Source organism: Ahaetulla prasina, chromosome 13 (assembly GCF_028640845.1).
Source record: "Ahaetulla prasina isolate Xishuangbanna chromosome 13, ASM2864084v1, whole genome shotgun sequence".
NCBI classification, from domain to species: domain Eukaryota; kingdom Metazoa; phylum Chordata; class Lepidosauria; order Squamata; family Colubridae; genus Ahaetulla; species Ahaetulla prasina.
Genome location: NC_080551.1, coordinates 22,704,571 through 22,725,960, shown reverse-complemented (window position 1 = coordinate 22,725,960; position 21,390 = coordinate 22,704,571). Strand labels below are relative to the sequence as shown.

The following is a 21,390-nucleotide window of genomic DNA, read 5'->3' as shown; positions in this document are numbered from 1 at the left end:
TGATGGCTTAATTAGCCGGCACTATCAGCTCTGGCAGCAAACTAGTGAGCGTCTGCCAAGTGACTCTGTTATCTCCCTTGATGCTGATGAGTCACCGAGGAACAAACAGTACTTCAGCTCTAGTTAAGCAGTTGATTTGCCTGCTACGAAGAGGCATAGCAGCCCACACTGGTTTTATATCCTGTGGGGTGTGGCTCCATGACTCAGCACTTCCTAGGCCTGCCCCACCCCTGCTTCTGTTGTTCCCGCCTCTCCTGCCTACGAAACCTAGGGTCCAGCCAGGCCTGATTGCCATCAGCTGGGTCTGGAGGCGTGGCTTGGGGGAGAGAGAGTCAAGGGATGGAGGCTTCGTTATCTCCTCCACCTGGCCTGCCTCTGGCTCCTGGAGCTGAGCCAGGGAAGCCGGTGCTCCCGAGGTAAGTCCTGATGGCCCTTCTCCCTCACTTTCCAAATCATTTTCTGGCAGGGGGCCCTGCTTGGGGGGCGCAGACACAACATTACCGGTTCTCCCGAACCGGAGTGAACCAGTAGCATTTCACCCCTGGTTATAACCTATTTCTGTTCCCAAATAAAGAAGTGAATCTTGGTACTTACAAAGCTCTTTCCTTCTCTCTTTTTTTTGTTGAACATCACATACCTTGACTGTTCTCAGGTGACAACTGGTCCAAAGATGTCTACTCCACCCTATTGATGGAGAACATGAGATTACGGGATGAACTGGGGAAATCATCTTTTCGTTCACCCATCATATTGCAGCAACAGGCCTTACCAGTAAGATCTCTGACTCAATAGCCATTTCTCTCTTTGCCTCTTTTCCTTTCTTCTCTTCCCTTTATCTATCTATCTATGGGTATATCCATCCTTCCATCCATCTGTTGTGGTCCGCCAGCGGCCTACCGAGCTGGCAGCAGAGTCGGACAGTGAGGAGGCTGGGGAGGAACATGACCCAGTCCTGGAGTCTGGGGAAGGCTCGGATGAGGGCTCTGCATTGGAGGCAGAGATGGGGCCAGGGCCATCTGGGAGTTATGTGCAGACTCCAGAGCCTCCAGAGTCAGACATCAGAGAGGCAGAGGAACAGGGGGAGCCTGTTCCTAGTGAACTCTTTGAGCTTTCTGAGTTGGCGCAGAAAGAACATTCTTTGTCGTGCTTTTTTGATGATGTTTTTGATGTTAGGTGTCCATTTTAAGTCTTGAGATATGATAGAACCTAGAAACTTAAAGGACTCTACTGTTAATACTGTGTTGTCTAGTATTGTACGAGGTGGAAGTATGGGAGGTTTATGAGTCTTTATTTGAATTTCTTGGCTTTCTCCTCCATCTGTAAGCTATGAACCCTTATTGATGTTTCCCTGCCCTCAGGATACATTTTCAAACAGCACAGAAAAGCTCTCCTTGGTTTCAAAGCTGGAGAAGGCTGAGGCCCGCATCCTTGCCTTGGAACACCAGGTAACTGTCCTCACCCTGGCATGAAATTTTGATATGGCCCCTCACCAAATGCTCCTCTGAAACTAGAATGAGATCCAACCACTCTTAATCTGTGTTCAGGTAGACCACTGTTTGTTTCTCAACCTCAGCAACTTTAAGATGCATAGACTTCAGTTCCTAGAAGTCTTTGCTGACTGGGGAATTGAAGTCCACCCATCTTAAAGTTGGTGACGTTGAGAAGTGCTGAAACAGAGCACGGATTTATAACTGGTACTAACTCGTAGTGCCTTCAGCTTATGGTTGCTAGCTAAATTCAGCTGCCTGGCAATGCTCAGAGTTAAATTTAAAAATCATGGTTTTTACAGCAAAAATGAATTCTGCTAAGTTTGGCCGCTTGGCCAATGTTCCCATATCAGTGGTGAAATTTAATTTTTTTTACTACCGGTTCTGTGGGTGTGGCTTGGTGGGCGTGGCAGGGGAAGGCAAAATCTCCATTCCCACCCCACTCCAGAGGAAGGATACTGCAAAATCTCCATTCCCATCCACTCCTGGGACCAGCCAGAGGTGGCATTTGCCGGTTCTCTGAACTACTTCAAATTTCTGCTACCGGTTCTGGGAGTTGAAGTCCTCCAGGCTTAAAGTTGCCAGGGTTGGAGACCCCTGTGGTAAAGCATCTATTGCGTGCCATAATTGAGGTGCTAAGCCTGTAACCATTTCTCTTCTTTGGTACAGCTGGAAGACTCTGCCAAAACCTGGGGGCGAGAGAAGCAGGACTACAACACTCGTCTCCTTGAAAATGACCTCGGATTTAACCGATCACCCTCCTCGTTCATACTTCATGATATTTATCCGGTGAGCAATGGACATAAAACAACAGCAACAGCCTAGCAGGGAAGGCTAGATAAAACTTCTAGGTGTCTTCAGTTGGTGATACCCATGTGTGTAGAACTATCCAAGTTGGTTCTTGGGTTGGGATGGGACAGTGTTCCATCATTGCAGTGGAACAGAATAACAGAATTGGAAGGAACCTTGAAGGTCTTCTAGTTCAAGCAGGAGACCCTATACCCATGATGGCGAACCTATGGCACGCGTGCCACAGGTGGCACATGGAGCCATATCGGTGGGCACGCGAACTCAGCTCCAGCACACATGCGTGCACCAGCCAGCTGATTTTGGGACCTTCTGGGCCAACCAGAAGTAAGGAAACAGGCTGTTTCCTGCCTCCGGAGGGCCTAGGGAGGGTGGCGAAGGCCCATTTTTTGCTCTACTCAGGCTCCAGAGCCTCTCTGGAGCTGAGGAGAGCAAAAACCAGGCCTTCCGGTCCCACTGGAAGTCGGCAAATGGGCCGTTTCCAGCCTCCGGAGGACCTTTGGGAAGGTTGGGGAAGGCTGTTTTCGCCCTCCCCAGGCTCCTAGAGAGGTTCTGAAGCCTGGGGAGATTGTGTGCCAAAAGCATGGGAAGCGTGGGGTTAGCTATGGCCAGTAGCCCTGAACTTATCCCAAGACAATCTTTTTATACTCTTCTGCATGCATTTCACAACTTCTTTGTTTTTTCTTACTGACGAAGAGTCTCCACATATACCCGTGTACATCTCAAACCTCTCTCCATCGGCTACTTTCAGTTCCTTATTTCTCACGGTTTCGTCCTTCTAGGTCCAAATAGATTTCCAAAATGACGTACTTTGCAAAATCACATTTCACAGCAACGGCTCAGCAGGATTACAAATCGTTCTGATACACTTTGAAATCTTTCTATCTAAAGCTTTGGTTCATGTAGCTTTTTAGGGCCTGCTTTTTCCACGTAGGCCTTATTGATTCTAATAGATCAATAGGCGTTTCCCACACCATGAAGCCACCCTTCAACAGTGGGACACGATCCTCCAAAATGAAAAGTGGAGGCTCAGAAGGGAAACAAATTTGGCCAGAATTTGGATGAATTTGGAAATGGAGGCCAGCTTTTGATACGAAGGAGAATGTTTGTTCTTAACCAATTGACCAGTCTTCCCTTCATCCACAGAACGAGAAGGAAAGGAGAGACAATGAAGAGAAGTACAAAAACTCAGGGAAGGTCATACAAAAGTAGCCAGTTCTGGGGCCGAATCTCCTTATAGGTCAGTGTTAATTTTTCACCGCAGTTGTAAGCCAAGATTGCAGAGGTTTTTTGGGAGGGGGGGAGTGTGAGGGCTTTAGATCACATGGGTCCTTTCAGGAATGCCTTGTAGACCAGACTTCCAAAGGTGGAAGAATCAGGGCAAAACCTGAGCGAAGAACATCATCTTGTATACTTCTTTTAAAAACCAACGGTGGAGATAGATAACAAGGGTAGACAGCAGTGATTAATCTCTGTGTCGACAAAGGTTGGTGGTGGAGATGAATATCTCAAACCAACTTTGTTTGATGATGTTTCTCTGAATCTCATTGCTCTTTTTTTTTTTTTATGTTAAAAAATTAACCTCATTGAAAGGGGCCACCTTTTGAATGAGGTGGTTCTATTAGTGGAACTATATTTTTAACAATTCCTCTCGCTCTCTCGCCATCCTCTCAAAACAAAACAGGGGCTCCCAATTTCCCCACAAGTTTAATGTTTTCTCTTTTCTCTTCCATTGATTATGGAAAATTACCAGGGGTGGAATTCAGAAATTTTAGCAACCGGTTCTCTGGATGGGTGTGTCCATGGTGGGTGTGGCCTACTCAGCCTCCTGTACCACAGCGGGGGGCATTTTTGCCCTCCCCAGACTCCAGAGGCTTTCCATGTGTCTCTGGGAGGGTGAAAAAGGCCTTCCCTGGCTCCAGAGGCCCTACAGAGGCCAGAAACAGGCCCGTTTTCAGATTTCTGGTACTTCCGGTAGGGCCATTTTTTTGCCCTCCCAGAGCCTCTGCACGGGCCCTGCACTTATCTGGGATCTAAAACCGGCTGCGTAGAGACTCCTGGGAGGGGCAGGGTGGGGTGGGAAAGGTCAGCCAGTTCTTACAACAACTGGTTCAGTGAACCAGATTAAAAGTAATATCCGGTTCGCCCAAACCGGTCCAAACCGGCTGAATCCCGCCCCTGAAAATTACCGTTCTTGCCAAAAGCAATTAGTCTGAGGGGCTACCATACAGAGAGGGGGTCTCTCCAAAGCTGGAGGGGGGAAGAGCTGTAGGCAGTGGTGGGATTCAAGTAATTTAACAACCGGTTCTCTGCCCTAATGATTTCTTCCAACAAGCAGTTTGCCAACTGCTCAGAAAGTTAACAACCGGTTCTCCCGAAGTGGTGCGAACTGGCTGAATCCCACCACTGGCTGTAGGCCACGCTGGAATAGTTGCAATGTTGCTATTCCTGAGAAGGAGAACAAGGCTGACATTTTCCTACCCTCAGAACTGGTTTGTTGAGATACAGCCAATCCTAGTTGTGTCTTGAACCTCAGCCAAGGAGTGGGAGTAATCTCAGTGGAAAGAAACTCCTTGCAAGACCTTTTGCGCTGGTTTGAAAGAGTCAGAATGTCCTCAGATGAGTTTACTTTCCTTCCATTGCCATGACTTGGTTCAAAGTCTGTCCACACCCATTGGCCTAGGATGTATGGGTTAGGTCAACTGGTCCCCAGAGAGGAAGGAAGAGGCAACGGTGAATTGTGTTCTGACACCACTTCTTCCATCCTTCCTAGAAACCCGCATTGATCCAACACAACTCAAGAGTCATTGGAGTCCACAGCCTTCAACTTAAGTCTGGGAGGAGACCTTGGAATTCTACCCGGTGCAGCAGAACAAAATATCTATTGCGAAATATATACAGTTATATACCTCTTTCCTGGAGAGACGAGCTGAATACAGACTTCTCTGTAAACTACCTTATAGCATTGGTGCCTCTTATGTAAATTTTGTAGAGTATATAAAGTGTCTCCGCCTTTTGAGTTTGTCATGGTATGTGAGGAGGATGTGCCTTGGGAGACACGAGGAAGAGCTACTGGCCAGGCAGCAGTCAGATCAACTGGTTCTACTGCAGGAATATGACTGTGGGGAACATCTTCCTAGCTTCTTGGACCACAAAGGGTTGGGGGGAAGAGACAGAAATATTTTCAGACTTGCAAGATTCTATTAATGTAAGCTTACAACCAAGCTGGAGCTTCTGGGTGGGACATGAGCTTGTTTTTTTCCTAGTTCTGTTCTCATTCATCTGCTTTCTTAGCCAACGGTGAAGTCAACGGCTCTGTTTTGACAAATGTCTCAATAGCAGTCATATTTCACTGACATTATTATGATCTTAGTTTTTGGACTTGGTTACAGAACACTAAATTTCAAAACACTTTATCGGAGCATAAGAAAAATCCTGGCTGGAAATAAATTGTGGAGAAAGTCCGGCCATTTAACCATGTTAAATGTTTTTGGAAATTCTTGGTCCTCCAGGTCCTGGTTGTCCCAAAGGTGCTTTTTCAAGAGGCAACTGGACTTTCTGGTTTCTCTTTGAAGACATTTTGCTTCTCATCCAAGAAGCTTCTTCAGCTCTGAAGAAAGCACCTTTGGAGCTAACCATGGTGACTCTAAAACTAAGATTCCTCGTTCATTGATTTGCCATGTTGGCCTCAGTTTTCAAGGTGGGCCATCTTTCAAGAAGTGAATAGTTTTTCCTCATTGGCTAGAAGCACCCAATGTGGCAGTTTATCAGGAGACTCAAAATAAAAGAATTTTATTTCATTTAACAGATCATTAACATAAAATGACTCAGAAGGTTGCAATGGCCATGACAGAGATATCATTAATAAAGGGCTAGAGAAATGGACAGATAAGAGGTCAATCAAAAAATGTTGCCCTTGGCAACTCAACGCAGCCTCTGTCGTCAGAAGTAGCCTTCTGCCATTGCCCAAGAGGAGAAATCAAGAGTTGAGAGACCCTATAAATGTCATACCATCTTTGAAAACTTCCCAAAGGGATCTGGTTGGACATTATGGAAAACGCAAAGATGGATGAGATGCAACGTCAGACCACCTAGAACAGTGATGGTGAAGCTTTTTGGCACCAAGTGCCAAAATGCTTGCGGAGAAACCTCACATGCGTGCGTGCTCGTTGGGGCCGCGCTCCGGAGGAGCTGAACTTCCAGGTTCTAGCGTGCATGCATGTCCGACGATCAGCTGTGCAGGCTAGTTTTCGGCACTGCCACATGCGCGAAAGGATCGTGCTCTGGAAAAGCTGAACTTCCAGGTTCTGACTCGCACGTGCACCCGACAATCAACTGGCTGGCATGCATGCGCACAGCTGTTTTGGGCACTGCCGTGCACACAAAGGACAGCTGATCGTCGCGCACGCCTGCATGGCAGAAACCCGGAAGACAAAAATGGAAGGCCGGGTCTGCTGGGCTACATGGCTTCGCATGCCACCTTGGGCACGCGTGCCATAAGTTTAACATCACGCACCTAGAAGGTACTTACATCCAGTGAGAAGGAATCTTCTTAAATTTAATAACGTTAAACTTAGTAGAGTGCCTCATGTACAGGAAGATCTGGGCAGGAGAATTTTCTTTGTTCTTATCTAAATCAGGGGTCTCCAACCTTGGTCCCTTTAAGACTTGTGGACTTCAACTTCCAGAGTTCCTCAGCCAGCTTTGCTGGCTGAGGGACTCTGGAAGTTGAAGTCCACAAGTCTTAAAGGGACCAAGGTTGGAGACTCCTGATCTAAATTGTATTATATGAGTAAAAACAAAACAAAACAAGGCAGCCAGACTTATCCTGCTGCAACCCAAACCTTGGTTTGAGTTCTGCGTTTAGTAAACATCTGACATTGGGAACATCATTCGGCTGCGATCCCTAAGAGCCGAGCGGGCAACTCCGTCCTTTCTCCGAGTGTTTTGAAAAGAGGCGCCAGTCGCTTCTGGAAAATTTCACCCAGTTCACTGATGGGAACGATGAGGCCGTAGCGTCAAATAGATTGGCTTGTCCGGAATCAGGATAAGGCCAAAAGTGGTACCAATCTCCATGCCTCTCTTTATTTCAATCTTGAATTTTTCCAGCATCTGAAGGAGAAGAGAGGGAGGGGAAATAAACCAGAGGAAGTCACATAGGGCTGCCAAATCACCAGCCTCAAACTTCAAAACCTGTCTCTACCTAGCAAGGATTGGCCAGAGTGTCACCTGAGCTGTCTAAGCTTGGTGTCAGCGTTCCAGAAAAAAAAACCCCAACTCCAAGTGAAAACTGTGAAGCAAGCATCTTTCAAAGTTCCGTTTACTAGGATAGCTAAACTGGCACATCTGGGAAAACCCGAATCTGAGAGGTCCAGGTTTTCCCTCAGTAAATCAAAAAACCCCAAAACCATCCCCTCACTCCTCAGTCGATCACATGCTGCAATCGCCAACCGTCCCATCTCGAGACAGCATTCGGACCACTCCTCCTCCAGATGCAGGATCGGCCTGACCTTGATCGACAGGAAGAATGCTATTATGTCTAAAGACAACCCCTCTACTAAATCCCCCCACTCCTAATTTCCCACGCATGAGAAGGTGGCAGCATGGAAACTTCCCGCCTAATATGTCTTCTAAAACTGACACTCGGTTATTTTCTTGTGGGGGTTTTATGACCCGAGGAGAAGGGAGAGGAGGAGGAAGAGGAGGAGGAAGAGGAGGAGGAATGCTGTGGGGTCCTTGGTTCCCTATGAATTCAGTTGTTTTCTTCAAGACATTTCATAACCCAACTAGGTAATATCATCAGTCCACTGTTGATGTTACCTAGAAGATATTACCTAGTTGGGTGATGGAACATCTGCAAGGACCCCACCGTTCCATCCTGAGCTTAAAATATTCTCTTCTGACATCATGTCACCTGATTTGGCTCTGATCTGCCAAGTCATGATTCTTATACAATCGTCTAAAATGCTAGCTGAGGACTTTCCCAGACATATAAGTGTAAGACAAAGAACCGTCCCACCCTCTCCGCATTTCTCCATTCTGTCTTCCATGCTGAGTTGGTGGCAGAACTGGACTTACATGGATCAAAAACAGCTGCATCTCCATCTCGGCAATTCTGCGGCCAAGACATTGACGTGGCCCAAAGCCAAAACTTAATCCCCTGAAATATTTGGGGTCCTCAGTCTTAATCCATCTTTCTGGGTTGAATTGCAGAGGTTTGGAGAAAAATCTGGAATCCCGAAACATCGCATAAAGTCCTACCTGGACTAATACCTGTGAAGAAAAGTTGGGATGGGGAAAAAGAAATAAATGTGGATTTTATGAGTTGTATCTAAACAAGATTAAAACTAGCATCAAGAAGAACGACTTCTGGCAACTTCTAGAGGTCTTCAACCATCCTTGGGCCAGCACACAATCCATGAGGACAATGTTTATCTCACCAGCACAATAGATTAGGTGATCCTAGAAGACAATACGAGTCACCCGTGGGAAGATGGTCTCAAACCAATATATAGAACAGAACAGAACAGAATAGAAATAGAAGACATAGGAACAGAATGAAATAGGAATAGAATAGAATAGAATAGAATAGAATAGAATAGAATAGAATAGAATAGAATAGAATAGAATAGAATTGGATGAAATAGAATAGAATAGAATAGAATAGAATAGAATAGAATAGAATAGAATAGAATAGAATAGAATAGAATTTTTTATTGGCCAAGCGTGATTGGACACACAAGGAATTTGTCTTGGTGCATAGGCTCTCAGTGTACATAAAAGAAAAGATACATTCATGAAGAATCATAAGGTACAACACTTAATGATAGCCATAGGGTACAAATAAGCAATCAGGAACCAATCAATATCAATATAAACCGTAAGAATACAAGCAACAAAGTTACAGTTATACAGTCATAAGTGGAAGGAGATGGATGATGGGAACGATGAGAAGTTTAATAGTAGTGCAGATTTAGTGAATAGTTGACAGTGTTGTGGGAATTATTTGTTTAGCAGATTGATGGCGTTTGGGAAAAAACTGTTCTTGTGTCGAGTTGTTCTGGTGTGCCATGCTCTATACAGTGTTGTTTTGAGGGTAGGAGTTGAGACAGTTTTTTCTTGTAAGTATGGAATAATCTGCTGCAGCTCGTTCAAGTGTGGAATGCTCCTTCACCAACTTCAGAACTTTGGAGAAAAGGCAGGGCTTGAAATTTGTTAAAAACAGTCATCTTCATTATCAGATTACCCTACTTTTCAGAATATAATGCACACATTCTCTCCCCACTCCAAGAGAGGGTGGAAATTTTTGTGTGTCTTATACAGCAAATAACAGCCATTTTTGTTCTTCCAGAAACCCTGCCCTGCACGTTCCGTTTTGCTAAAAACAGGGTCGTTTTTTGCAAAAACGGGATGCACAGAGGGTTTTGGAGGCCTGCAGAGTGTTCCTGGGGGCTGGGGAGGGCAAAAACTTTTTTTCTTGTTTTCCTCTTTGAAATCTTGGTGTGTCTTATACTCCGGTGAATCTTATAGTCTGAAAAATATGGTACTCACATTGGCAGGGATACGGTAATTTTGAAGGACAATCTCTTGGGTTGTGTATCTCTGTAACGTCACTGCAACTGGATGAAGCCTGGAGTGGAATCAGAGGAAGAAGATGAGAGACAGTTATGATCTAAAAATTATTTTTTCCAGCCCAAGGAGTCTAAACATAGGATTCAACAACAATTCTAAACTACTAGACAATGTGTGACTCTTTGGGACATTTTTCCGAGACTTTTCTTCACCAAATTCCTCAATGTCTTCAACAATTCCTTCTAACCTACTGGGGAAAAAATTAAACTTGGAAAGATATTCAGCTTCTTCAACGACTTCCTCAGCTTCAACTGCAATAATACACAGGTAAACAATTGATACAAACTCAAGGTAAATCGCTCCAAACTCGATTGCAGGAAATACGACTTCAGCAACAGAGTGGTCAATGCCTGGAATGCTCTACTCAACTCCGTTGTTACATCCTCAAACCCTCACAGCTTCAACCTCAAACTGTCTACTGTGGACCTCACCCCATTCTTAAGAGGTCCATAAAGGGAGTGTGCATAAGCGCACTAGCGCGCCTATCGTCCCTGTCCTAATGTCCCCATTTATGGAAGTCTTCCATACTTCCATCTCTTACAATACTAGACAACACAGTATCAACAGTAGAGACCTTCAAATTTCTAGGTTCTACCATATCGCAAGATCTAAAATGGACAGCTAACATCAAAAATATCATCAAAAAAGCACAACAAAGAATGTTCTTTCTGCGCCAACTCAGAAAGCTCAAACTGCCCAAAGAGCTGCTGATCCAGTTCTACAGAGGAATTATTGAGTCTGTCATTTGCACCTCTATAACTGTCTGGTTCGGTTCTGCAACCCAACAAGAAAGACACAGACTTCAGAGGATTATTAGTACTGCAGAAAAAACAATTGCTACCAACCTGCCTTCCACTGAGGACCTGTATACTGCTCGAGTCAAAAAGAGGGCTGTGAAAATATTTACAGACCCCTCACATCCTGGACATAAACTGTTTCAATTCCTACCATCAAAACGACGTTGTAGAGCACTGCACAGCAGAACAACTAGACACTAGAACAGTTTTTTCCCGAATGCCCTCACTCTGCTAAACAAATAATTCCCTCAACACCTGTCTTGAAAGTAGCCCCATGTTGAACTGTGTAGCACATTCAAACATCAGGAGTTGACCAACAGGAATTTTATTTTTTTTTGACATTTTGTACCTTAGTGTTTCTTTGATGGCTGCTTTGAGCAACGGGGTGGACTTCATCATCTTCGCAACATCTCCCTGGGAAGATGCTTTGGCTGCAGAGATTTCAGACCTCAGTTGCTCCTGAAGGTGTGGCGTGCGAGCGAGTTCATACAGAGCCCACTGGAGGGTGATGGAAGTCTGAATGAAAATACATAATATCGGGTCATGGGTGCGTCCTTAAGTGAGTCTTCTAAGCCACCCCTGCAAAAATGTCTGTACTTCCTTTAGTGCAGGAGTCTCCAACCTTGTGGGCTGGCTAGGGAATCCTGGGAATTGAAGTCCACAAGTCTTAAAGTTGCCATGTTTGGAAACCCCTTTTTTAGTGTACAAGATTCAAGGTTTCTAACTGCACTGGAGTATCTCTGGACCTTCTTAATGTTTTAAAGTAAAGGTTCCTCTGCACATTTGTGCTAGTTGTTTTCAGCTCTAGGGGGCGGTGCTCATCTCCGTTTCAAAGCCAAAGAGCCGGCGCTGTCCAAAGCCGTCTCCGTGGTCATGTGGCCAGCATGACTAAATGCCAAAGGTGCACGGAATGTTGTTACCTTCCCACCAAAGGTGGTCCCTATTTTTCTACTTGCATTTTTAACGTACTTTCAAACTGCTACCCTGTTTCCTTGAAAATAAGACATCCCCTGATAATAAGCCCAACCGCGTTTTTGAGTACATGTGCTAAAATAAGCTCTCCCCCAAAATAAGCCCTCCCTGAAAATACTTAACCGCATGCGCAGCTGGTCCCCGCCATTTTCTCTGGTTAGGGTTAGGGAGACAGAGCTGGGAATCAGGTAAGACGGCAAGAGGAGTCCCGTCTTGCTCCACGCACCCCAAAATAATAAGACCTCCCCGTAAAGAAGGCCAAGTGCTTATTTCGGGGTTCAAAAAATATAAGATAAGGTCTTATTTTGGGGAAAACATGGTAGGTTGGCAGAAGTTGAAGTCCACAAGTCTTAAAGCTGCCAAGTTTGAAGACCTCTGGAGTAGAATCAAAGCAACCATTTGAAGGGGACATCTGAAGAACCTGTCGAGGTCTCTCCTTACCGTGTCCACTCCTCCTGCCATCATCTCGGTTATGCTGGCTTTGATGTCTTCTATTGGCATCTTGTTCTGTACCAAAAGGCTGCAGAGAATACCTCGGTATTCTTTGGCACGTGTCTGGTTAAAACAGAGGTCTTGGTAGATGTTCTGTATACATTTGTCGGCTGGTGAGATGGAGACGTAGAGGTAGACATAACAATAAATACAATACGATTTTATTGAAACAATAACATCACCATGGAAGCTTCCTCACCAGGGGTGGTATTCACTTACTTTCCCTACCGGTTTGCAAATGTGTGTGCGTGCGCTGGATAGCTTCACTCACACGTCATCCCCACCCGCAATTTCCGCTACCGGTTCAGGAGAATCAGTCGGAACCGGCTGAATACCACTTCTGTTCCTCACCAAGTTCTCACCAGACTAGCCACTTTCTGTTCTGTCACTGGGAGATGATTGGAAGGGTGAAGGATCACACAACTGCCACACGGGCCCACTCACCATGCATGAAGATGACATCCCAAGCTTTGACGTGGTCCTGCCAAAACTTGGAGTTGATCCTGCGCAGAAATTCTGGTGGTATGTACAACATGGGTGCTGTGGAATTAAACATCAAGGTGATGGCATCGATGAACTTCTGCGCCTCGGGGTCAATGAAATCCTGAAGAAGTCCCAACCGGGTCCCATAGAGGACGTTGCACACAGCTGTGGGAAAAGAGCGATGGATGAAGATATCAAGATCGGGTCTCCCACAAGGGGAGAGATCACCTTCTAATGAATTTGCTGTGCATCACATCTGTCCCTGTGGGGTCCTTGATGCTCTCTGAGCTGGGTTGTTTTCTTGCAGACATTTCATTACCCAGCTAGATAACATCCGTGGTGGGATTCAGCCGGTTCAGGATGGTTTGGACGAACCGGTAGTTAAATTGCTGGGTGGCCCCTCCTCTTCCAGGAGTACCCATGTAACCCATTTTGGCTCCTAGGTAAGTTGCAGGGCGGTGTTGTGTCTTGCCCACTCTCAGCGGAGGAGTGGGACACGACAGGCAGCCTACTAAGTCCAGAACGGAGCACGGGGGTGGTGAGGTGCGGCGTGGCCCTGCCAAGGCCTGTTTTCGCTACCAGGGGTGTGCAGGACATCGAGTGCTGCCTTTCACACCCCCTGGCCATGCCCACCATGGCCACGCCCACTCAGCCAGTCATTAGGGCAGAGAACCGGTTGTTAAATTATTTGAATTCCCAAAAATCCCAAATCTCCGTTGTTAAGAGAGATATTTGTCAAACGAATTTTGCCCCATTTTGCAACCTTTCCTGCTGTCATTGTTAAGTGAATCCCTGCTGTGGATAAGTTGGTCACACAGCCGTGAAGTAAATCTGGCTGCCCCGTGGATTTTACTTGTCAAAAAGACGCAAAAGGGGATCACGCGACACCCTCCCTTGGGACACAGCAAGGATCATCAGTATGGACCAGTTGCCAAGCATCTGATTTTGGATCGCATGATCACAGGAACGCTACAAAAGTAGTACGTGTGAAAAAAAACCAGTCATAAGTCACATTTTTTGCAGTGCTGTTGTGACTTTGAATGGTCACTAAGTGAACTGTTGCAAGTCAAGGACTACCTGTAGTCTATGTAGGAGAAAAAAAATACATGGTTGTCTAATTCTTGAGACTCCCCCTCCTCCCATCCCATCCCATCCCAACCCAACCCAACCTATCCCATCCCAACCCAACCCAACCCATCCCATCCCAACTCAACCTTCCCATCCCAACCCAACCCAACCCATCCCATCCCATCCCATCCCAATCCAACCCAACCCAACCCAACCCATCCCAACCCATCCCAACCCAACCCATCTCAACCCATCCCAACCCAACCCAACCCAACCCATCCCAACCCAACCCAACCCATCCCATCCCAACCCAACCCAACCCAACCCATCCCAACCCATCCCATCTCAACCCAACCCAACCCATCTCAACCCAACCCAACCCATTCCCTTCCACTCACATTCCAAGGCGAACCGGAAAAGCTCATGGGTCAGATCGGTTGTCCATTTGTCTTGTGGATTGCTTCCAACCTTCATCTCCATCCTCTTGACAAAATCTTCCCCGACTTCATTCAGGAGAGGTATGAAGTTATCTGTGACTTTGAGGGACATGGCTTCCTTGTTGAGGGCTAGGCGGTCCTGGCGCCAACTGTCTCCTTTCCTAGAAAGTTAAAATAATAATAATAAGTCATTCCAAGGTTGACTTATTATTCCAATTTATTCCAACTTATTCTAATTCGGTCATAATTTCTCCGATTTGTCAGCTCTTCCTCTTCAAGCTGGTGAAGAAGGGATCATCCTCAGGAGGGGTTAAAATGGTCAATGATATATATGGGGGTTGAGGAAGGGCTGGTATTTGTAAGCAGGAGATTTCCATCCTTATACAGGAGATCCTTAACTTTCAACCGTTCGTTTAGTGGTCGTTTGAAGTTACAATGGGACTGAAAAAGGTGACTTGTGACCAGTTTTCACTGGAGGTTTTTAAGAAGAAACTAGACAGCCATTTATCTGAAATAGAATAGGTCCTCCTGCTTGAGCAAGGGGCTGGACTAGAAGACTTCCAAGGCCCCTTCCAGCCCAGCCCAGCCCAGCCCAGCCCAGCCATATTCTATTCTATTCTATTCTATTCTATTCTATTCTATTCTATTCTATTCTATTCTATTCTATTCTATTCTATTCTATTCTATTCTATTCTACTGTAGTCCAGTCCAGTCCAGTCCAGTCCAGTCCATTCTACTCTACTCTAGTCTACTGTACTCTATTCCTTTATTCTACTCTACTCTACTCTACTCTATTTCTTTATTTTACTCTACTCTACTCTACTCTACTCTACTCTATTCTTTTATTCTACTCTACTCTACTCTACAATCAAGCCAGCTCATCAATGGCAAAAAGAAATTGTAAAGCAAGTTGAAGAAGAAATGGAGAAATAAAATCCTCTCCCCTCTCTCCCCATGACCAAATCACCCTCAGGCTCAAGCGAGCTCCCGATTTCTCTCTTTCTGAAGGATCTCCAGCCCCAACCCTTGGTTCTGGTCCAGTCAGTGTCTTGGTGGCCATTGTCTCCTCAGAAAACCCATGGGCCAGCCCCCCCTACATCTCATGGACTTCTTACTTCAGGAGAACACCACACGGCTTGTTACGGAAGTTCCGGTAGGCGATCCAAGGAGGCACAGTAAATCTCTCCGGGTATAAGCCTTCCGATCGGAAGAGGATGGCGGCGTCCTCAGGATCAATAATGTTGATGCTCTCATAGCTGCCCAGTTTCTCCCTGAGAAGACATATCGGTACCTCACTTTAGGCATTAAAGGCTGGATGGTGCCACAGGCTTGAAGTGATTGAAGTCGTGGGTGCCCAGTTTCCCCCAGCAATAGTAGCAGTCTTGGGTTAAAGACTGGGAAGGAAATGATCAGCTCTCTGACCTTGGTTGTTTTGCTGCAGATGTTTCATTACCTAACTAGATAACATCATCAGGGCTAGAAGGGATGGTGTTCGTTGAATGTAGGAGAAGGAGAGGGAGGGTGGGAAGAGGAGGAGGAGAAAGAGGAGGTGAAGAAAGAGGAGGAGGAGAAAGGAGGAGGAGGAAGAGGAGGTGAAAAAAGAGGAGGAGAAAGGAGGAGGAGGAGGAGGAGAAAGGAGGAGGAGGAAGAAGAGGAGATGAAGAAAGAGGAGGAGAAAGAAGGAGGAAGAGGAGAAAGGAGAAGAGGAGAAGGAGAAGATGAAGAAAGAGGAGGAGAAAGGAGGAAGAGGAAGTCGAGGTGAAGAAAGAGGAGGAGGAAGAAGGAGGAAGAGGAGGAGAAAGAAGAGGTGAAAAAAGAGGAGGAGAAAGGAGGAGGAAGAGGAGGAGGAGGAGGAGGAAGAGGAGATGAAGAAAGAGGAGGAGAAAGAAGGAGGAAGAGGAGGAGAAAGGAGAAGGAGGAGAAGGGAAGATGAAGAAAGAAGAGGAGAAAGAAGAGGAGGAGAAAAAGGAGGAGGTGAAGAAAGAGGAGGAGAAAGGAGGAGGAGGAGGAGGAGGAGAAAGGAGAAGGAGGAGAAGGGGAAGATGAAGAAAGAAGAGGAGAAAGAAAGAGGAGGAGGAAAAAGGAGGAGGTGAAGAAAGAGGAGGAGAAAGGAGGAGGAGGAGGAGGAGGAGAAGGAAGGAGAAGGAGGAGGAAGATGAAGAAAGAGGAGAAATAAAGTGTTTTGGGAAAATTAAACCCTCTGGAGTTTGCAGGTCTGTTCTATTTCTTAGCATAGGAAATATTCAGGATATTCATCGAAGAGATGAAATGGAAGAAAATTCAGGGGGGAACCAGGAGCACAACTTTCTCTGTTGCAAACTCCCCTATATCCCTTCTTTTTTAAAAAACAACCACCACCCTTCAGTCAGAGGTTTAAAGGAAATTGTCAGAACTGATTGCTTTTAAGAGATCTTGAGTGTCCATCTGGAAGGACGACCCCCTGATTTTCTGGATTGTATTTTTTTTTTTTTATTTTGTCAATCATATATAAGATAACAGGTAAAAGTATAAACATAATTTGGATGCATGAAAAGAATAAGTAAAAAGGAATATTAGAACAGGGACGGTATGCATGCGGGTGCTCTTATGCACGCCCCTTACAGACCTCTTAGGAATGGGGGTGAGGTCAACAGTGGACAGTCTAAGGTTAAAGTTTTCGGGGTTTGGGGAAGAAACTACAAAGTTTTAAATACTGTATTTCTTTACAGTATTTTTAAACAGTATTTTTTATACAGTAGACAGTCTAAGGTTAAAGTTTTGGGGGTTTGGGGAAGAAACTACAGAGTTTTATTGATCATCAATTGTGTTGTAAATGTTGTACCTTGATGAACGTATCTTTTCTTTTATGTACACTGAGAGCATAGGCACCAAGACAAATTCCTTGTGCGTCCAATCACACTTGGCCAATAAAATTCTATTCTATTCTATTCTATTCTATTAAATATTTCTGTATTTCTTTAAAGTATTTTTTAAACCGTATTTTTTATACAATATTCTTTAAACAGTATTTAAAATGCTGTTTTAAATACCGTTAATTTTAAATACTGTATTTCCCATTGCAATGGCCTCTAAGGAAGACTAACAGGGGAAGCAATAAAAGAGAATATGCCTGGCTTCAGATTGACCGATAAGGTCCTCAAAAGGTGCTCTTTTGATCTTGGTGGCTTTCTTGCAAAAATTTATTTATTTATTTATTTATTTATTTGATTTCTATACCGCCCTTCTCCCGAAGGACTCAGGGCGGTGTACAGGCAAGAATAAAACAGACGGTACAATATACAGTTTAAAAGTGCAGTTAAAAAACTTATTTTAAAATTGGCCTGGAAAGTAAAAAATATACAATAAACTAAAAACCCCATTTAAAATTAGTTAATAAAAGTTTAAAAATTTGTTAAAATCAGTTTAATGTTTAATGTTTAATGTTTCATTAAATGTTTAATGTTTAATGTTTAATGTTAATGTTTAATGTTAAAAGTTTAATGTTTCATTACCAAACTAGGGAACGTCAGATGAAGTTACCTAGTCTGGGTAATGAAACATCTGCCAGAAAACCACCAAATTCAGAGGGCACCGAGGACCTCGGTCCTGGCAGTAATAGAGGAATGTTTGAAGCAAACCAGAGACAGGGAGCGGGAAAAAAGAGAAGAATTATTGCAACCCTTGAAGGGGGAAACCAGCCAGTAAGTGACAGTAAATTTCCAGAAAAAAAATTATAACAACAACCCAGCATCTGTTAAAGCTGCAAATCATCCTGATCAAAGCAGAGGGATGCAATGTTTTAGTCTGAGGAAGAAGAATGGAAAAAGTTTAAGAAAGAGAGCAGAATCCCACCCGGTCTAAGCGACCCCCCCCCACCCCCTACCCTACCCCTGCTTACCTATAAATAGGACCAAAGGCCTGAAATTTGTCCACCATAATGTTGTGAAGGTTGTGGAAACCATCGTCCTTCCAGAATTGATAGAGATTAAAGATAGAACTGGTTTTCCAATTTCCCGGCAAATCGCTGAAGGGCTTCAGTGGGTTCTCCTGGGCTGGAGCACTGGAAGTTGTGCGAAGTTGGAGAATGCCAGGCTTGGATGCATCTTCAGGGCAGAACAGGGTCCGCAAAGAATTGGAGATGCCCAAAGCAGGAAGGAAAGGATGGGTCCTGAGCAGCATTTTTTTTTTCCACACCAAAGGAAGGGAAAAAAATAAAATGGGGTGAAAAAAGGAGGGAGGGGCGTCAGAAACCAGCACTGGAGGCCAAAGTCCTTGAAAATGATAGGAGACCTCCAAAACTGGAAGTTTTATAGCCGGGGAATGGCCTGCTCAAGGATGAAGATCGACCAATCACGTTCGCTCTGAATCCTAGCCTGTCTTCCCATCGCATTTTTCAAAAACAAATAAACAAAACTTTGTGTGTGTGTGTGTGTGTGTTTGTACGCACAAACACTGACATCACAAGGGCACTTGTTGCCTTTCAAGCCATTTCTCCACACTCGGTATGATAAGGTGTTATTGGGGGGCATGCAGCTATTAAGGGTAATATTTATTTTTATTTTTTTCCTCCAATGCAAAACTTTCTATTTTCAACCGTCTGAATAAATAAGTAAGGCCAGGGGTGGGCTTCAAAAATTTTAGCAAGGGGTTCTCTGCCCAGTTACTGGGTGGGCGTGGCCATGGTAGGTGTGGCCTAGTCAGCCTCCTGCACCACATTGGAGGGGGGGTCTTTTTGCCCTCCCCGGGCTCCGGAGGCTTTCCTTGAGCCTCTGGGAAGGTGAAAACAGCCTCCCCAGGCTCTGGAGGACCTCTAGAGGTAGGCCCATTTTTTTTGCCCTCCCCGAGCCTCCGGGCATGTCCTGTACTTACCTGCATCCAAAACGGGCCGCGTGGGGACTCCTGGGAGGGGCTGGGTGGGGTGGGCGGGGCCACACAGGAGTGGGATTTGGGGGTTCTCCGAACTGCACAGAATCTTAGCTAGAGGTTCTCCTGAACCCCTGCGAACCCCCAGCAGCCCACCCCTGAGAAAGGCTCTAAGCCAGACTTAAACTAGTAAAGAGTTGATAAATGTTTGTTCCTTTCCAAAAGAGCTCTGTGATAAACGATGACGTCTCGCAGGTTACATTTAGAGCTGGCCTTTATTGCAGAATGTTAGCTCCAGGGATGCCCAGCAAGACCAAATTTCTCCTTGGTGCAAAAATCAAGCAACCGTTGATTGCCTCTGTCCAATCCCTACTTGAATGACTCCATTGGAGCAAGGCCACCATGGGAAACAACTTCTGAACTGTTCTGAGTCAATCAGCAATGCCCCCTTTCCCTGCCATTTCTACTCATCTCAATCAGCCTGGAAGTTTTGGTCAAGAGAGGTCAACTCTGTTTAGCATAGCAGTTGTTCAGACTGCTGAAGACTCCAGGTCCTCTGAAGTCCCTGGTCAGATAGATAGATAGATAGATGAAAGAGATAGAGATGGATGGATGGATGGATGGATGGATGGATGGATAGATAGATAGATAGATAGATAGATAGATAGATAGATAGATAATAGACAAGAGACAGACTAATAGACAGATGGAGAGAGAGAGAGAGAGAAAGAGAGAGAGAGATGAAAGAGAGAGATGGATGGATGGATGGATGGATGGATGGATGGATGGATGGATGGATGGATGGATAGCTGATAGATAGATAGACAGACTAATAGATGGAGATGAAAGGGAGAGATGGATGGATGGATGGATAGATAGATAGATAGATAGATAGATAGATAGATAGATAGATAGATGCTAGACAGACTAATAGATAGACTAATAGACAGATGGATAGAGATAGATAGATAGATAGATAGATAGATAGATAGATAGATAGATAGATAGATAGATAGATAGATAGATAGATAGATAGATGAAAGAGATAGAGATGGATGGATAGATAGATAGATAGATAGATAGATAGATAGATAGATAGATAGATAGATGAAAGAGATAGAGATGGATGGATGGATAGATGATAGAGAGATGATAGAGAGAGATGATAGCGATGATAGAGAGAGATGGATGGATAGAGAGGCAGGCAGGCAGATAGAGAAGAGAGGGGGAGGGGTAGAGAGGGATGGATGGATGGATGGAGACAGAGAGAGAGAGAGATGAAAGAGAGAGATGGATGGATGGATGGATAGATAGATAGATAGATAGATAGATAGATAGATAGATAGATAGATAGATGAAAGAGATAGAGATGGATGGATAGATAGATGATAGAGAGATTAGAGAGAGAGAGAGATGATAGAGATGATAGAGAGAGATGGATGGATGGCTAGAGAGGCAGGCAGGCAGATAGAGAAGAGAGAGGGGAAGGGGGGAGAGAGGGATGGATGGATGGAGAGAGAGAGAGGCAGGCAGGCAGATAGAAGAGAGAGAGAGAGAGAGAGAGAGATGATAAGAATTGCTTTAAAAGTATTAGAGACAGTACAGAACAGAAAACGAGAGATTACAGTTTTGGAAAACAAAGTACATACTGAGAAATGTGTGTACATATGAGAACCTGCAAGATAGTGGATTTCATTAATATTGAGTTTGTACATAGCTTGCCATGAGGACTGTCAGGAACTGATCTGTGACCGATTCTTAACTGAATTATGAATCCACCAGGTAGGCATTGCAATTTCATTTTTCTACGCTTGTCATCCCAACAGAGGACTATTCTGCTGGAATGCCTAGCTTTGAAAATGGTATCTCCCAGTTGCCTCTTCGGGACCAAACAAGGTAAATGCTATTATCCAATACACAACTTGGTTACGTTTTCTCATTGCAGTCAAAACTGCCAGCAGAGAAGAAAAATTGTGGGTCGCTGTGTTCTCTTAGCACTCAAAAATTGCCGACCAGACACAGAAATGAGAAGGAGTGTGGTGGGGGGGAGGGGGGGGCGGAATGGTTAAAAATGAGATTAAAGGATTGGGTTCTTGCCAAAAAGCAAGAAAAAGAATATAAGAAAAGGTGAAGGGCATTGAATACTTTGCAATTAGAATTTCAAACAGATGAACATCTGCGCATAAAAATCCCCAAAAGCTTTGTACTTGCATTCCAAAACGGAGTTAATTTATTTAGCTGCCTCCAAACCCTACTCTAACTCTGTCTGTGTATCTCCAACTCTCTCTCTATATCTCCTCCTTTCTAACTTCTGTTTCTATTGTCTAGCCATTGATAGAACATATCCCATATCAAAATATATTCATTTTCTTC

At 44.8% G+C, this 21,390-nt stretch overlaps 3 protein-coding genes across 5 annotated transcripts in view; 2 read left to right on the top strand and 1 right to left on the bottom strand.

Annotated features, from left to right (window-relative positions):
* Positions 1-5,249, top strand: part of CCDC33 (coiled-coil domain containing 33) — a 108,759-nt gene extending 103,510 nt beyond the window's left edge. For all 3 annotated transcript variants that reach the window (XM_058155850.1, XM_058155849.1, XM_058155848.1), the window contains 5 exons: positions 653-771; positions 1,359-1,445; positions 2,157-2,276; positions 3,441-3,534; positions 5,068-5,249. In XM_058155850.1, the coding sequence (XP_058011833.1) occupies positions 653-771; positions 1,359-1,445; positions 2,157-2,276; positions 3,441-3,506 (392 nt within the window). In that variant the 3' untranslated portion in view covers positions 3,507-3,534; positions 5,068-5,249. The remainder of the gene's footprint in view (positions 1-652; positions 772-1,358; positions 1,446-2,156; positions 2,277-3,440; positions 3,535-5,067) is intronic.
* The window catches only part of LOC131184502 (immunoglobulin superfamily containing leucine-rich repeat protein-like), a 195,095-nt gene that overhangs the window by 154,099 nt on the left and 19,606 nt on the right, over positions 1-21,390 (top strand). The window lies entirely within an intron of this gene.
* Positions 7,047-15,718, bottom strand: LOC131184504 (cholesterol side-chain cleavage enzyme, mitochondrial). Its single transcript, XM_058155862.1, has 9 exons — positions 15,598-15,718; positions 15,291-15,446; positions 14,137-14,336; positions 12,632-12,835; positions 12,137-12,297; positions 11,073-11,239; positions 9,846-9,924; positions 8,373-8,567; positions 7,047-7,406 (listed from the first exon to the last, which is right to left on the bottom strand). The coding sequence occupies exons 3-9, from the start codon at positions 14,285-14,287 to the stop codon at positions 7,284-7,286; spliced, it is 1,080 nt and encodes a 359-aa protein (XP_058011845.1). The 5' UTR covers positions 14,288-14,336; positions 15,291-15,446; positions 15,598-15,718; the 3' UTR covers positions 7,047-7,283.

Bases quoted from the DNA above. Each gene is read 5' to 3' on its own strand.
- LOC131184504 (XM_058155862.1), bottom strand. From the start codon at position 14,287: ATGTCCCTCAAAGTCACAGATAACTTCATACCTCTCCTGAATGAAGTC. The intron at 12,298-12,631 runs GTGAGTGGGCCC...CCATCTCACCAG, and splicing joins GGATGTCATCTTCATGCATG to CCGACAAATGTATACAGAAC. The intron at 8,568-9,845 runs GTGAGTACCATA...TTTTCTTCACAG, and splicing joins ATTACCGTATCCCTGCCAAT to GTATTAGTCCAGGTAGGACT.